Source organism: Salvelinus sp. IW2-2015, linkage group LG34 (assembly GCF_002910315.2).
Source record: "Salvelinus sp. IW2-2015 linkage group LG34, ASM291031v2, whole genome shotgun sequence".
Lineage (NCBI taxonomy): Eukaryota > Metazoa > Chordata > Actinopteri > Salmoniformes > Salmonidae > Salvelinus > Salvelinus sp. IW2-2015.
Window position 1 is genome coordinate 4,575,285 of NC_036873.1, and position 17,198 is coordinate 4,592,482.

The following is a 17,198-nucleotide window of genomic DNA, read 5'->3' on the forward strand; positions in this document are numbered from 1 at the left end:
TCTGGCGGCTCCCTGACTGGCTGGCCGGGCCTCTGGCTACCCTGAGGTGGCGCATCTGGCGCTCCTTGAACTGGCTGGGCTCTTGCCCGGTTCGGGGCAGACGGGCGGCTCTGGCTCGGGGAAGACGCGACGGCTCTGCGCGGCGTCGGACGGCGGCCCGACTCGGCCGCGCTCTGGGACCCGAGAGCGGGGCGGCTCTGCGACGCTCGGGCAACGGGGGCGCGGCTCAAGACGGGCGCTGGGCGAGACGGCCGGCTTAAGACGGCGCTGGGCAGACTGGACGGCCTCAGACCGGCGGTGGCAGACGGATGGCTGCAGACGGCCGCTAGGAGACAGACGGCTCAGACGGCGCTGGGCCAGGCAGGCGCCAGAACGGCGCTGGCAGGCCAGCTCAACGGCGCGTAGCCAGGCAAGGCAAGCTCAGACGGCGCTGGGCAGGCAGGCCAGCTCAGACGGCCGCTAGCCGCCAGGGCAGCAGCTCAGACCGCGCTGTGGCAGGCAGGCAGCTCAGACCGGCGCTGGGCAGACGGATGGGGCCTCAGACGGGCTGGGGCAGGCAGGCAACTTCAGACGGCGGCTGGGCAGGCAAGCAGTGCAAGGCGGCGTTGGGCAGACGGCCGACTGCTCTGACCTGCTGAGGCACATTGCCAGAGCAACCCTTGGACTCTGAATTGGGTCAATATCTGGAATCTCTTTGCTACGTTTACACAGGCAGCACAGTCGGCCTTTTCTTCACTTATCCGACTGACAAGCTAGCAAGTGTGTTCACTTGATAATTTTCACCCCCTCCTGACCAGTCTGTAATCCGTGTTGTTTGTTTTAGTGTTGGTCAGGACGTGAGCTGGGTGGGCATTCTATGTTGTGTGTCTAGTTTGTCTGTTTCTGTGTTCAGCCTAATATGGTTCTCAATCAGAGGCAGCTGTCAATCGTTGTCCCTGATTGAGAATCATATATAGGAGGCTTGTTTTGTGTTGGGATTTTGTGGGTGGTTGTCTTCTGTCTTTGTGTTCTGCACCAGATAGGACTGTTTTCGGTTTTCACATTTATTGTTTTGTTGTTTGTAGTGTTCTCATATTCTTTATWAAATTATGTTGAACACTAGCCGCGCTGCGTTTTGGTCCTCTCCTTCATCCCAGGAAGAAAACCGTTACACAAACAAACAATGAGACACAGAGRAGTGGGAGGGATTGATATATTATACTGTTTTTGTTGCTAAAATCATCAGTCCTTGTTTGTCGTGAGTCCTCAATCCGTGAAGACGTTAGATAAACAATAACCACCTCCACATCCAATAAAGCAGATAATACCACAGTCAGTCAGTTCATCCGTCCATCATCCATCCATCCATCCATCCATCCATCCATCCATCCAGCCATCCATCCATCCATCCATCCATCCATCCACATGTTCAATATCATCAACCTAGCAGATCTGATAAATAAAATAAACTTTAAAGTCACTGAAAGGAAGATCACTATAACGCCCTGAATGCTGAGAGTTACGGAAGAGCGAGAGACGGAGACAGAGAGAGAACACCCCCACCACTAACAGCAGCMCGTCTCCCTCTCGACACMGGACCTTAACGGTCTGTGCTGAATAGTAAAAGGAGAGAGATGAAGTCGAGTGACAGCAGTCAAGAAGGTGCTTCTTAGTGACCTCAGTATATTTGGCTGAGCATGGTGTTTGTTTTGCAATTACCAAAAGCTGGGATTTGGTTGATTTCTGCATGGAACACTAAACAAATTACATGTTCAACTGCTAATCACTTTTGCGTAAAAACGTCTGCTAAACGGACCATATTATCTGATATTATTCAGATTACAGATTGAAACAGGATCCCTCCAGTTTCTCTCCCTACGATGTTTGATTCCTGCATTGGACACATGTATAAATATGACTAGTGTTGAACTGTAAATCGTTTAGGCAATATGAACGAGCATATTCATCATTACCATATGACAGTTTTAATAGGTTTCCTCCAGTGTGCTCTCTCTGCGTTGGGTGTAGCCCGCGCTGGCCTGGTTGGCACACGGTTAATGCCCGGTGGGCGTGGGAACACTCGCTGTTTACCCCAAAGATCATTTAGTAATTCCCCACGGGCAGGCACGTACAGAACAGCAGGCACGTAAAACAGGCGCATGTTAAACTAAACACCAGGGGATGGATTGGAGGATACAAACAAGTGGTGTGTGTGTGTGTGTGTGTGTTGTGTGTTGTGTGTGTGTGTGTGTGTTGTGTGTGTGTGTGTGTGTGTGTGTGTGTGTGTGTGTGTGTGTTGTGTGTGTGTGTGTGTGGTGTCGTGTGTGTGTGTGTGTGTGTGTGTGTGTGTGTCAGTGAGGGCGGATAGACACACCAGTAGTGATGAACACACCACATGGGTTCTGGTGACATTCATGTCAGATTGTGCCGACAGAGGATTTGGAGATTTTCGACTCTTTGTTCTATGTTAATGACTCCACGAGGCTGGGCTGAAGAAGCCTAGCTGTTTGCGTTTATCAGTGATTTAGACTCTTTGTTCTAAGTTAATGACTCACTAGGCTGGGCTGAAAAAGCCTATCAGTTAGTGTTTATCAGTGTTCCCCAAACCTCGGGAACACACAGCCATGTAGCTATACTTATTTGATGTGTTTCAGCACTGGTAGCCCTTGATTAGTTGAATCAGGTTCCAGTGTGTGGAAATAAAATGAAATAAAGTGGAACTGGCTGGGAGTAGGGCTGACTCCAGGAGAGGTTTGGGAAACCCTGGTGTACATGAGTTACTCCCCAAAATATAGTGACTGCCTGCCAAACGTCCGCAGGGGACACGAATGAGGTCCAAGCATGAAATCCACAGTGAAATATTAAAAGCTCTGCTTTCTAAAAATCCCCCTCCCAAAAACTCCAGTCTGCCTGTAACACTCCTCTCCCTCAGACTGCCATTTTGTAAGCAGTTCAGCAATGACATGGATTCAAAAAACAGATCCTATAAGAGCCCAAATGGAGGTCATTAAACTTTGAGAAGCAGGACAAAAAGTCTTTACAAGGCGAACTTCCAGCAGAGCAGAACCATATGTGAGATGCTATTCAAACATCCCTTTCTTGTCGAGTCTTGTCGAGTTGTCAGGAAACCCGCAGAAGTACAAGAGTGTATATAGCCTCGTTGTTATTTTATTGTGTTACTTAAATGTTTTACTTTAGTTTATTTAGTATATATTTTCTTTAACTCTATTTTCTCAAAACTGCATTGTTGGTTAAGGGCTTGTAAGTAAGCATTTCACAGTAAGGTCCACACCTGTTGTATTTGGCGCATGTGACAAATACAATTTTATTTTATTTTATTTGAGTGCTAAAAACGGAATCCACTACTTCTCCTGCCAGTGCTGCCCGCCAGGTCACCTCTCTCTCTTCTCCCAGCCCTGGTATGACAGCCAGCTTTATAGTGGAATACTACCTCTAAAATGGTGCCTACCAGGGCTTACCCCTACCCTCTTCACCTTTCCACTTGCCACCAACTCTACAACCCTGTCTGATGCCGCTTCATAGGTTTCTGACTGTTTGCTCATGTTGCTCCACATTGCCATAGTACAGGACAAGGCCTCTAGAGGAAAGCTAGCACCCCTCGCGGACCACAATGCCACAGTACAGGACAAGGCCTCTAGAGGAAAGCTAGCACCCCTCGCGGACCACAATGCCACAGTACAGGACAAGGGCTCTAGAGGAAAGCTAGCACCCCTCGCGGACCACAATGCCCGGCACAGTGCAAGCTTTGCAAACAGTGGGCTAGGTACCCAAGTGAAATGTCTCCCTTGACGTAGATCTATCTGGCCAGCAAAACATAGACTTTCCCATAAATGTTTCATTTGCAAGTACATAGCTTTCCCTACACAGTGTGCAAAGAGTCCCTTTCGCCATTCAAGTGAAGTGACAAACCCACAGGGGAAAGTAAAGTGCTCCAACATGGACATGGACATGGCTCCAACATGGAGTAATGAAGATGAGGGAGAACAGTGTTTAAAGCCTAGACCCCTCAACCAAGAATAAGCATCTGATCTATATATCCTCGGGATTCTAATTACACATATAATCTGAGTCCCAAATGGCACCCTATTCCCTACACAATGTAAGGAATAGGGACTCAGCCCATAGATAAACCCTATWGAAAACTCTCCAGTCTCCTTGGACTCTGAGCTGACACTAAACATGGCAACAGGAATGGTCTGCATCCCAAATGGTACCCAATAGCCTAAATAGTGTACCACTTTTGACCACTCACGGTGCCATTCGGGACACAGCCATGATATCAATAATTCAATACAGGGGGATGCCAGCGGAGGACCATTACTATCACAGACACATCACACGAGAATAATGCGTGGCGTCGTTAAATAATGGAGGATGATCTACGGTGCATGTACGTGGCCTTTGAATGAGAAGGCTTTGTGTTGGTGGCGGTGATGCACGGCTYGAGTGGGATTAGACTTTTCAGCAATTGCATTACCTCTGTGGAGTTGTGCTGTGCTTAGTTGAGAAGGACTCRGGGAAGGAATGAGAGCCGGAGAGAGTATTGAAGTGGGAAGAGAGTATTGAATTGGGCGGGCTAGAGGTATCCTTAGAGAGAGAGAGTAGCTATTGAAAGGGGAGTCCAGCCCGCTTACAAAGAATAAGATATTGCAACATGCCGTGTGTTTTGTAGAGATGAGTGGGCCCGACGGTTTGCTCTGTAGCTTAGCTGTTTGTCAAGCCTGACATAATGTCAATTAACATGGCCCTATGACGTGGGTAGACTGTCAAACTTGTTACACATGAACCAAACTGACATCTGAACACTGCACTTGGCTTGAGCAAACATATGTGGATCAGACATGTGTAGGTGATCATGTGTAACCTGCTCTCTAGATAGTAAGTAGACTTGGGCTTGAGTTGTATCAACATGAAAAAGGCTTTTGTTGTATCTATCAATGTTTCATATCATGTTTCTTGGACACGTGTGTGTATATATCTGAGAGAGAGAGAGAGAGAGAGAGAGAGAGAGAGAGAGAAGCTTTAATATTACAGCCTTAATATTTGACCAAATCAAACACACCAGCCTCTCCAGCATGTTGTATTATATAACAAATTACAATGGCTGGCTGGGACCATAATTGCACTATAAAGATTGCATCTATGTGAGAAAGGTTATGTTACAACTTGATCTACAAATACCTTCACTTTCACATCCAATAGCCCATAGAGTTTAATCGTTCATAACTGTCAATCATATAAGGTGTTACATATATATATATATAATTCTGCTCATTCGGATTGCACGCAAATATACAATTTCTTTGGATAATTCAAGTGGCTTTTTCTTTGATCCCGGCCCAGAAATCTATTCCATGAGATTTCTCGATAACGGCACCTGTTACTGAGAGAGTGAGAAGAGAAATCCTCGTCAGGATCAGATCAGCACACTGAGCATGCCGATCGAATTCCTGGGAAACGGGGATTTGAGAAATACGCAGACAGTTTACAGCGTCTACATTTAATACAGACAGAAATTTAATTCACTTATCAGGAATACTAAACGGCGCGTGCATCATGATCGTACAGTTTCTGACTGATTTKTTGGGCAATGGCCAAAATCCCTCGCGGAAGGATCACCACATGTATGTTTGTCGAGATAAAACATCATGCATAGATTACTCTCTTAGAGGCTTTTGTACTTGATATGATTATTCTATCTATGTGCCTGTAGCCAAATCCCACAATTTCAGAGGGAAATMCACTCCGTATTGAACGCTTCCAGTGTTTTAGGGTCATAAAGCCTTTTGCGAACCACTCAAATCATTGGCGCACTCAAAGCACCTAACATTAATCAAATAGTTCGGGAACTTCAACAATCAGTGTGAGTAAATCAAGCCGCGTAATRTTGGCTGCTGCCGAACTCCCTTACCTTAACAACACAGCTATTTCCCACGCGAAGAATCCCCATACAGCTACAGAGTGCAGCCTTTTCCGCGTCATCTCAAGATTTGAGTTGCATATACATATACCCGGGAACGCCTCAGCTGCCTCTGTTCGCCACTTAGGGTAAGACTCTTGACTTTCAGCACCGTGGACAGTGCTCCAACTGATGTCGACACAATYCAACACGCGGCAGGCTCGTGGCGCACGGTAAACGCAAACGCATAACAGTTTCGGAATCCCACATAATACTAATCGACTTCACTACTCATAACTGGACAGGTTTTACCGACCTAGCAACGACACCAACAAGAGAGCATAGTAAATTCTTAAAATACGTCTCTAAAGTAGGAATACCAGTAATGTGGTGTAGCGCTCGGCAGCTGTACAGATTCTTGACACATTCACAGACATCTCAGCGGTCTTGGAGACCCGGGCATAGAGAGAGCCCGCCCCAGACGCGCGCGGCACCGGTGACTGACAGCGCATTATTCCACTCGCTCCTATAAATGTTCCTGCAGAGCCACGCTAAATTAGACAAGCACTGATGTGGAACATCATTACTGCATGAGCATCCCCCCATCTCTCTCTCTCGCTCTCTGTTTCATTGACATATTGCAGCACGATCCTGTAATATGTATCCAATTTGTTGTCAGTTATTAGATGTTACTTGTCGAGTTGCTGTCCAGATCAGCCTCATGTGCTACAGCAGCTATAGTTTACACATGACTATTTACTATTTTACACAGAATATTACAAAACAACAACATTGAGTGTTATTCATGATTGCTTTCAAGTATCATTATGGATTACTACATTATGCACAGTATCTCTACGGGTATGGGAATCAAACAATATGAGTCTTGATAGTTGTCCCACCGCTATGACCATGAGCAAAGCGGCCAGGAAAGCTTAATAAATAAATAAATAGTACATTCATGGATTTTAGAACATGGACATTTCGTTTAGGATTACTGCTAGGGAATGTGACGTTTCAACCAAAGCTTACCTTCATATGAGTAATATGTCCGTTCATGTATACAATATTGAGAACATCAGTATKCATATGATATTATGTATAAGGACAGGTCAGATCTGCACGCGCGCGCACACACGGGATGACGAGTAAGATTGTGAGTAAAAAAGGGGGTGTATGATGCCMGGCTGATGGRGACTGGCMGTGTGGTGCCATGGGCAGGGTGTTCAGCACAGCTGGCTGGAGGTGGTTGCATCTGTGTGTGCTGTRCTGTAGACACACACACATTCACAATCAAATGTAGTGTGCCATGTTTTTGTCAAACCGATCTGGAATCAGGTGATAAGCAGGCATGAGGCAGCAGGCATGCACTCCAAGTTTAGCCTGCCRAACAGAGCACTCATGCAGTCAGACTATTTGGCCTGTCCCTGTCAGTTTGACATGCGTTACTGATCCTATCAAAAATCCAGTCTCTACACATGTGAAATTTGCTGTTGAACTGTCCATAGAATGGTCTGTAATGATTTATTGATGTTGCCAAGTTGATGGGGGTGATGGTGTTGAAGTGTAGTGTGGTCTAGTGCTGGTTCCTCAACAGCTGTGATGACTACACCACAGRCCAGGACAGGTCTGTAATGCCCTTGGGCTGCTGGTGATAGCTTGCTGAAGGTGTGAGGRKCACAGCCCTCKCYAGTGTYACTGTGGATGATGGTGTGAGAGGGAGGTGTGTGTATTTAAGAGAGAAAGAGAAAGGAGGATTGTCCTGTTAAATTATACACTGTCAAAATATTCTCAAAACACTATGATTGTGTAATGAAACCATGAAAGGTAGTGCACCTAGCCTGAGATCTGGTGTTTGGAGGGTGTTTAAATATAAACCTAATGCAAGTGTTATGATACACAGAAAGTGGTTAAAAACAGTTGACGTACTCTGAAACACCCAAAGTGGTTCTTAAATCTGAATATTGTTTTTTTTAACAGAATGTTGTGAAAACACTTTTTGGGGTTTCAGTACATGTAAAAGGTAGCATCAAAACACAAAACAATATTTTTTTGCAGACTGTGCCTTTCATATAATCAAATGGTAAAGAAATGCAAATGGTTTATAGCCTAAATATTGATTGATGATAAGGGCATATGGATTTTGTTGTTGTTGTGGAATTCCACCTTAATTTTTCAATGCTTTCTTTAGACAGATTAGAAACAGGAGACAGAGAAGGAGTGACAGTGGGACAGGCGGAAGCGGGAATTGAACCCCCGACTTCTGGGGTAGTAAGATGATACATTTCATTGGAATTTAATTGGCATTTTATACACTTAACCACACAGCCACAATGTAAAAAAAAAATATATGAATTTGACAAAAAATGAATGCAAGTCGTTTCAATTATTTGTTCATTTCATTTTACCCCAATATTTTAAAATAAACGTAATATGTTGCTCAAAAGACGGAGAAAATTGAGTGATTGAACTCATTGGAAGTCTGGTTTAAATCTCTTTGCAYTTCTTATCTTGACATGTGGCYCTGTTTTCAGAGGATTGTGGGTAATTCAAACATTTTAGACTTATTCCATATTTTACACAATGTTGTCTGCATGCTTGAAGAAAGAAAAGTATAATCTATATTACTACTMGGCAGCTTGTTCTGMCACGAGGTGTAGCCTAATGTGTTATGATGAACGGACATCAAAACCATCTGGAAAAATTACATTTAATGATGAGATGAGCCATTCCCACATTTCCCACTTTTAAAAGCAGAGGCAAATACAGTATCCTGCCATGTTTACCGTTAAACCTCTACCCACTGCTAGTGGTTTGAGCACTGTGCTGAACACTGCCTGCCAAAATGGGTTAAACTGGCATATGATCACATACATAAACCAATGCTAAACATTAAAATACTCCAGAAGGTATCTAATTATGCACTAGACAGGATTCGAAAGTCCGTCATAGTGTTTAGAAGCTATAGAGCGGACACAACACCTAAAGAGAAGGTACTAAGGTTCTGCACTAAACAGATCTAGAAACACCAAAATTGTGTTTTCAGCCTTTTCTGTTAGTGCTCCCGRTCCTTGGCAAGGTGTTGCACAACACGTGATTAAGTGGTGTTACAACACACCATGTAATGTTTCAGAACATCTCAGGACGATGTTTCAATACTCCAGCAAAGTTAAGGTTTCGTCTCCTTCGCGTTGGTGGCAGCTCAGTTGCCAGTAGTTTTGGTGTTACAAAGCACTTCATTTTAACAGTGTATGAACAGTAAAAGAACAAAGACGTATTTGAAAAAAGGATGTCGGGCAGCTCATTTCTTATAAAAATGTATAAAAAAGTGACACATGACATGCAACTTCTCCTAGCTGGCTCCTTAATTGCTTGCTATATGCCATCTAGCGCTAAAGCACTGGCCTTGCTCTCCTGATAGTTCTTTCTATCYTGTTAAGGAATGATTCTCAAACTTTTGTATAATTTCAGCCAGTAGTTTTGAAAGTGGTGCTCACAAGCCAAAACGGTTCGCCGTTATTTGTGTACTAAGTCATCCATTTTGTGTTTTAAGTTCCGAATTTTACAATTCGTATGATATTGACAGAATTTTGACAGATGAAGAAGGTGAGAGAGAGGGTGGTTGGGATGTTATGGATGCTGTGGATAGGTGGAGAGGATGAGAGACAAGGAGGGGGTGGTCTGGTATCTAAGGGCTTTTATTATCCATACTCATCTACAGCCGCTTGTCAATTTGCCTTCTGATAATTTCCCCATCCTTCCTCGGTGAGAGAGAGAGATGTTCAGCAAGGCCAGTGATCCATGACTGATCAGTCCCTGTCCCTGTCCCTGTCCCTGTCTCTGTTCTCTGTCTCTGTCCTCTGTCTCTGTCTCTGTCTCTGTCTCTGTCTCTGTCTCTGTCCACTGTCATGTCACTGTCCCTGTCCCCTGTCCCTGTCCCTGTCCCTGTCCCTGCCCTGTAATAGATTCATATCAGGGACTATGTTCCAATATTCACACTAGAATGCATGACATGAACAGTGCTTCATTTAAATTTGTTTGCTAGTGTGGATTTAGGAATAGAGCTCGGGACTCATACATCTTTATACAAAGTGTAGTATGAGTTTGGACAACTCTTATGGCCTTGTTGGTAAAATGTAATTTAGGAGAGCCAGGATAAGGGGGACATATCAGACCTAAGTGGCCAGTACATCAGGGAGACTAGAGGGACTAGAGAGGAGAGAGGAGCTCGAGAGTGATAGTCTGTAAGCCCTGGATGATGATTGAAGAGTGTGGTCAGAGTGGAGTACCCACAAAACCCACAAAACTCGAAATAGGGAAATTGCAGGAGTAATACCAAGTAGCTTCGAAGTCTTATAGAAGTAAATCTACCATTTTAAGTGCAAATGAACACATCACTTTGAATGGAATGACACTGTGAAGCTATCCAGACATCTAGTACAATTACCTTTGAACGAGGCCCCCGTATCATAACTCGACAAATGGATCTACAGAAACCCTTTCTACGGAGCAGCGTCCATATCTTTGATCGTGCATATTAACCAACTGTCTCTCAGGCATCCCTCCCTGGGATGATGGTGTTTCCGTTTGTTTAACCAATAGGACTAATCTGGTGGATTATACCTCATTATGTTGAGTCCGGCCTCGTCGCTAAGACGATATGCATGTGCATGGATTAACAGACACTCCCATCAACATGMCTAGAGGTTGTTAGGCAGGTGATGGACGATAGTCTACACACGGGCAGCCAAACGACTTCCCCCCATTCATATCCATCATTAAACAGAATACACTGTATATCTCAGCCTCAAAGTTAACAGGCAAGCTGCTGATCGTATTATTACACATATTTCTTCATATACGGGATGAAAGCCAAGCATGACATACTGGAGTGGCTCCATATGACAGAGATTATGGCTACTGTATCGTAGCTGCGGAAAAGATAAATTGCTCAATTGTGGCTTTGTGACCAGCCGTTATAAATCTCCCCCCAGTGTGCTGTGGCAGAGTATTAYGGAGAGGTTTATATTGGAGGTGTCGGTGGGGCATGGCTGTAGTTCAGCGGGTCTGGAATCTAAAGCATATGGAGTGATTAATAAATGATGGAATTATTATTATTAGCCTTGTTGTTATTCCTATAGGGCCATTCAAGACAACGCTACAATGTCTTCTGTGTTTATTGACATGATAGACAATGGAATAGGAATAACAAGATGATATCATTGTATATACAGATGTAGGATCTTAATTTGATCACTCCTTTGTTGCTGAGAAATTCCCTGCACCTCATGATACACAAACTTGTAGTGCATTCAAGGTTTCAAAATTTGTCGAAAGTTTGTAATTTGCACTATAAAATGTCAGACTTGATTTGCCCTATCGAAAAATGTATCAACCCTACACAAATGTCCATTAATTATAATCCACATAATAATTCACATTTCCTGTTGCGCCATGATTATTTTCCTGCTGCAGTAAACTGACTCAAATTAAGATCCTACATTTGTGTATGTTGTCTATAGCACAGATATACATATACAAAAGTACACATACAAAAGTATGTGGACACCTGCTTGTCGAACATCTCATTCCAAAATAATGGGCATTAATATGGAGTTGGTTCCCCCTTTGCTGCTATAAACAACCACCACTCTTCTGGGGCTTTCCACTAGATTTTAGAACACTGCTGTGGAGACTTGCTTCCATTCAGCCACAAGAGCATTAGTGAGGCTGGGCACTGACGTTGGCTCGCAGTCGGTGTTCCAATTTATCCCAAAGGTGTTTGATGGGGTTGAGGTCAGGGTTCTGTGCAGGCCAGTCAAGTTCTTCCACAGCGATCTCGACAAATCCTTTCTGTATGGACCTCGCTTCGTGCATGGGGGCATTGTCATGCTGAAACCGTTAAGGGTCTTCCCAAACTGTTGCCACAAAGTTGGAAGAGCAGAATCATCTACAATGTCATTGTATGCTGTAGCATTAAGATTTCCCTTCACCGGAACTGAAGGGCCTAGCCCGAACCATGAAAACCAGCTCCAGACCATTATACCTCCTCCACCAAACTTTACAGTTGGCACTATGAATTTGGGCAGGTAGCGTTCTCCTGGCATCCGCCAAACCCAGATTCTATTTGACTGCCAGATGGTGAAGCATGATTCATTACTCCAGAGAACGCGTTTCTACTGCTCCAGAGTCCAATGGAGGTGAGCTTTACACCACTCCAGCTGACGCTTGGCATTGCGCATGGTGATCTTAGGATTGTGTGCGGACGTTGCTTCCAGAGGCAGTTTGGAACTTGGTAGTGAGTTTTGCAACCGAGGACAGACAATGTATACTCGCTACACTCTTCATGCCCTCGGCAGTCCTGTTCTGTGAGCTTGTGTGGCCTACCACGTTGCATCTGAGCCGTTGTTGCTCCTAGACATTTCCACTTCACAATAACAACACTTACAGTTGCATACCACATTGTGTAAAATAATGAATAAGTCTRAAATGTTTGAATTACCCACAATCCTCTGAAAACAGAGCCACATGTCAAGATAAGATGTGCAAAGAGATTTAAACCAGACTTCCAATGAGTTCAATCACTGAATTTTCTCCATCTTTTGAGCAAMATATTACGTTTATTTTTAAATGTTGGGGTAAAATGAAATGAACAAATCATTGAAACGACTTGCATTCACTTTTTGTCAAATTCACAACATTCACAACATTCTGTTAAAAACACCAATATTCAGATTTAAGAACCACTTTGGGTGTTTCAGAGTACGTTAACTGTTTTAAACCACTTTCTGTGTATCATAACACTTGCATTAGGTTTATATTCAAACACCACATCTCAGGCTAGGTACACTACCTTTCATGGTTTCATTACACAATCATAGTGTTTTGAGAATATTTTGACAGCGTATAATTTAACAGGACAATCCTCCTTTCYCTTTCTCTCTTAAATACACACACCTCCCTCTCACACCATCATCCACAGTAACACTAGAGAGGGCTGTGMYCCTCACACCTTCAGCAAGCTATCACCAGCAGCCCAAGGGCATTACAGACCTGTCCTGGCCTGTGGTGTAGTCATCACAGCTGTTGAGGAACCAGCACTAGACCACACTACACTTCAACACCATCACCCCCATCAACTTGGCGACGAACTGACTTGTTGGAAAGGTGCATCCTATGAAGATGCCACGTTAAAAGTCACTGAGCTCTTCAGTTCGGGCCATTCTACTGACAATGTTTGTCTATGGAGATTGCATGGCTGTGTGCTTGATTGTATACACCTGTCAGYAACGGGTGTGGCTGAAGTAGCCGAATCCACTAATTTGAAGGGGTGTCCATATACTTTTGTGTGCTAGTGTCCATTGTATTGTATTTGACGTAAGACAATAGAAGAATACCCATAACGTAACAGAGCTTTCTGTTGAAATCAACACCGATCTCTCTGTCCTGCACAGACGTGATCACAACATGGCCCCTGATTCACGCTCTAACAGAACTCACTTTATCATATAGCGTACCCTGGAACAAGGACAAAAGTCTTCCCTTTCATGCAGTTTTATGCCATCTTTAGCACTCTGGAGGTATGCTAATTCCAGGAGCTTTGCAGTCGTTAATGATTTACTCACAAGCTGCCAAAGGGAGGCTTGTACTGTAGTAGCACAAACCAAATGGGTCACACCAGCGCTAAATAACCCTCTAGCTAGTGCCTATGCGGACCTCCCTTAAGAGGACTGTAGGCCCAATGTTGATGACTCGATGGAGGGATAGCTCTCCCTCTCTCTCCCCCAAATTGCCTGTTCTGTTTGGATCCATCCATGGGGATAGCTGTCTGCAGACAGCTGGATTGGTCTGGCTGGATGTTAGGGAGGGGAGCATGGTGTGTGTGTGTGTTTGCGTGCGCACGTGCAGAAGAGGAAAGACCAGGAAAATATTTTCCTCCACACTAAAACCCCAATATTCAGCCCTGTGCCGAGTTGTTGTCTGTCTGGAAGGTGGTTTGATTGTCTGCTATTAAGAGCCACGGGCTGGCTGGCTGGGGAGAGATATTGGAGAGAGAGTCTGGTTGGAAGAATGGAGTGTATTGCGAGTCAGAGTAAGTACATTAAAGGTAAACAACTGACTTATACGAAGTGGTAGGAGTTTTGATTCCACCATGCTTTTTGGCTGTGGTGGCCAGTCATGATAATGATTCAAAAATATATATGTATCTACGCGTGCCAGGAAATAACATTTTTCAAAATGACATCTACTGATATAGGCAACCTTTGACATTTTGTTCTGTGCTGTTCTGTGCAGTGTATTGGTTATGATGACTTGACTTAACCCAGACTGGAACAATAAACACTTTGGTTTACAGTTGACAAACTGTTTCCCTCACGCTTCACGCACAAGAAAATACCAAAGAACATACCATGGAAGGTCCAGCATTATTACAGAAAAAACATACATCAAGAAGGACATGACTCATCTTTAGCCAAGTACCTCTTCAGAGAACATGTTAAGTGTGTGTGTGTGTGTGTGTGTGTGTGTGTGTGTGTGTGTGTGTGTGTGTNGTGTGTGTGTGTGTGTGTGTGTGTGGGGAGAGGGAGGGAGGGAGGGATTCAAATAGAATGCGTTGTGAGAAGTCACATTCCACAACATATTTTATTCAGCCATCTGTAGCCATCTCATCTTTGATGTTAATTGTATTCTTCTTAATTTGCCCACATACAGTACTCTCAGGACCTAAGCCCTCTATTTTCTTTTTACATGTTAAAATGTAACCTTTATTTAACTAGGCAAGGCAGTGTGCTAGCCTACTATAACCATCTTGAAAGGACTATAAAATATTTACTTTATTTTTTATCTAACCTTTWTTTAACCAGGCGAGTAAGTGAAGAAAAACATCTTATTTTCAAGCAGCTGCCTGTATTCAGAATGACCACAGTCTTACTGTTGTCAAACAGATGTAGGATGTTAATTTGATCCAGTTTGCTACAGTAGGAAAATAATCCTGCAGCAACAGGAAATGTGAATTATTATGTGAATTATAATTAATGGACATTTTTCTAGGGGTTGATACATTTTTATGAAAGGGAAAATCAAGTCTGAAATTTCAAAGTGAAATATACAAACTTCAGAAGCCTTTTTAAACCACAAATACACGACACATTTGACATTTTCTACAACAGGGTGATCAAATTAATATCCTACATCTGTAGCTGCACAAAGACTAACCCTTCTGAAATATGCAGATGTACCTAAAGCCACATGCTTTGTCTGCAAGAACTGAGTATTCATTCAAACATAAAAAAATGACGTAACTCAAACATTATGACAGAAAAGRAGGGAAGAATGAATGATGGAAGAAGAGAAGCCAATGAAAACATATGAACTCAAAACCTTGATCCAAGGCTATATTGTGTTTGTCGTTATCAAGAAAACAGGGTCACCATTTGGCCCCAAACTGTGATCACACCATTCTACAGAAACAYGAAATTGAACCGTTACTAATGTAACCCTCCCATGGGTTCGATCATTCCAACCAATCATCAATTGTTGCTATATATAATTTATCAGAATGGTGTCTGCCTAGAGGGAAGAAATTACCCCGGGAGCGATGCAGTATCATCACCACGCCAACCCAGCCGACCGCAAAAGCCAACCCAGCCAACACTCATATCTCAGTGTTCCACTAACTACACTGCCACTGCGCACTCTTTTAGCTACAGATGTAGGATCTTAATTTGAGCCAGTTTGTGAATTGTGAATTATTATGTGAATTATAAACAAACTTTTTTGTAGGGGTTGAATTATTTCTTTGTCAGGGAAAATCAAGTCTGACATTTTGAAGTGGAAATTACAAATGTTAGAAGCCTTTTTAACCCTCAAATTCACTACAAGTTTGTATTTCCTGCTGTGCAGGAAAATTCTCTGCAACAGAAGTGTGATTAMATTAAGATCCTACATCTGTATAGTACCCCAGAGGAAATACTAATGATACAATCAAAATATAGACAGATAATGAGGATAAAACACACATAATATCCAAAAAGACAACACTCATATCCCAGTATTATACTATCTGCACAGCCACTGCCCACTGCTTTAGATACACTACTCCCAGACAGGTTTGGATAGGTTTCTTTAAATAGTTACCTGTCCAAAATTTGTAATCAGTAATTTGACATAAAAAAAWATATATATATTTCCAATGCTGAATTAAATGTCATTGAGAAAACAGAAAGCTGTCATAATGTATTTTTTTTCACAAACATGTTTTTATTCACACTTCTAAGAAGTAATTATCTAGTTATTCGAAAGTATCTATCATCTAATTACAATATTTTTGCTGGTAACGTAACTGATTACAGTTAGGGTTAGGGTTAGGGTTAGTTAGGGTTCGTTTTTTTGTAATCAGATTACTGTAGTCAGTCAGTCCCCACAGATCATATAGATCAGGGATGGGCAACTGGCCCACGGACCAATTTCACATAAAAAAATATATGAATTCAGTCGGGGTCTCAACTTACTGTTGAGAGTTAAAATAACAGAATACACAATGTGCAATTTTGTAATTTGGTTATGCATCAACAGTAACTCATTAACCCATGTCAGCAAAACATTTATAGATTGGTAAGTTAGTCTAGAGGCCAGCTATCTAAACTTGTAGTAAGCATGGTTGAATTACCAACAGGCGTGGGGCCTTATCATATTAAAAACTGCAAACATTTGCCACCCCCCTATGGCAAAATATGTAGAATTGCAGGAAATGAGCTGTAAAACTGCTAATTTTTCTCTCTGCCTCATAGTATAATTTGTGGAATTTCATGAAATGAGTTATAACATTTCAAAATCTTTTCTCCGCCCCATGGAAAAATGTGTAGTATTGCAGCAAACTTGCTTTAAAACGGCACCATTTTCTCTACGCCCCACGGAGAAATCTGCAGCAATACTACCCCACCCCCATCAAAGGTGCCCATCCCTGATATAAATGATACAATCAAAAAAGGACCAAGAAAAATACTTTCATCAAAAAAACTTCATAATATCACTCACCCAGCCACACAACTGCGACCCCCAAACACACACACACACACCATAGTATCCCTCTCTCCCATAATGTCATGCACACAACTACTTTGAGTCCTCTGAGTTGGGAATGCCCCAATTCAATGAGATGGGAGACAGAGCCAAAGAGCCTGTATAGTGAGGACTTTCCAATTGAATCATGCATATGTGCGGCCTCTCTAATCCCCCTCAAAGCTCTCCATATCTGATAAGATCTGGATCTGGATCTGTCAGACCGACTGGAATGACA

General features: G+C 43.1%; 1 protein-coding gene across 1 annotated transcript in view; it reads right to left on the reverse strand.

The window, feature by feature from the left end:
• The window catches only part of glra3 (glycine receptor, alpha 3), a 141,618-nt gene extending 135,239 nt beyond the window's left edge, over positions 1–6,379 (reverse strand). Inside the window, exon 1 of the mRNA XM_070437236.1 lies at positions 5,912–6,379. Within this exon, the coding sequence (XP_070293337.1) occupies positions 5,912–5,982 (71 nt within the window). The 5' untranslated portion in view covers positions 5,983–6,379. The remainder of the gene's footprint in view (positions 1–5,911) is intronic.
• Between the last annotated feature and the right edge of the window lie 10,819 nt (positions 6,380–17,198).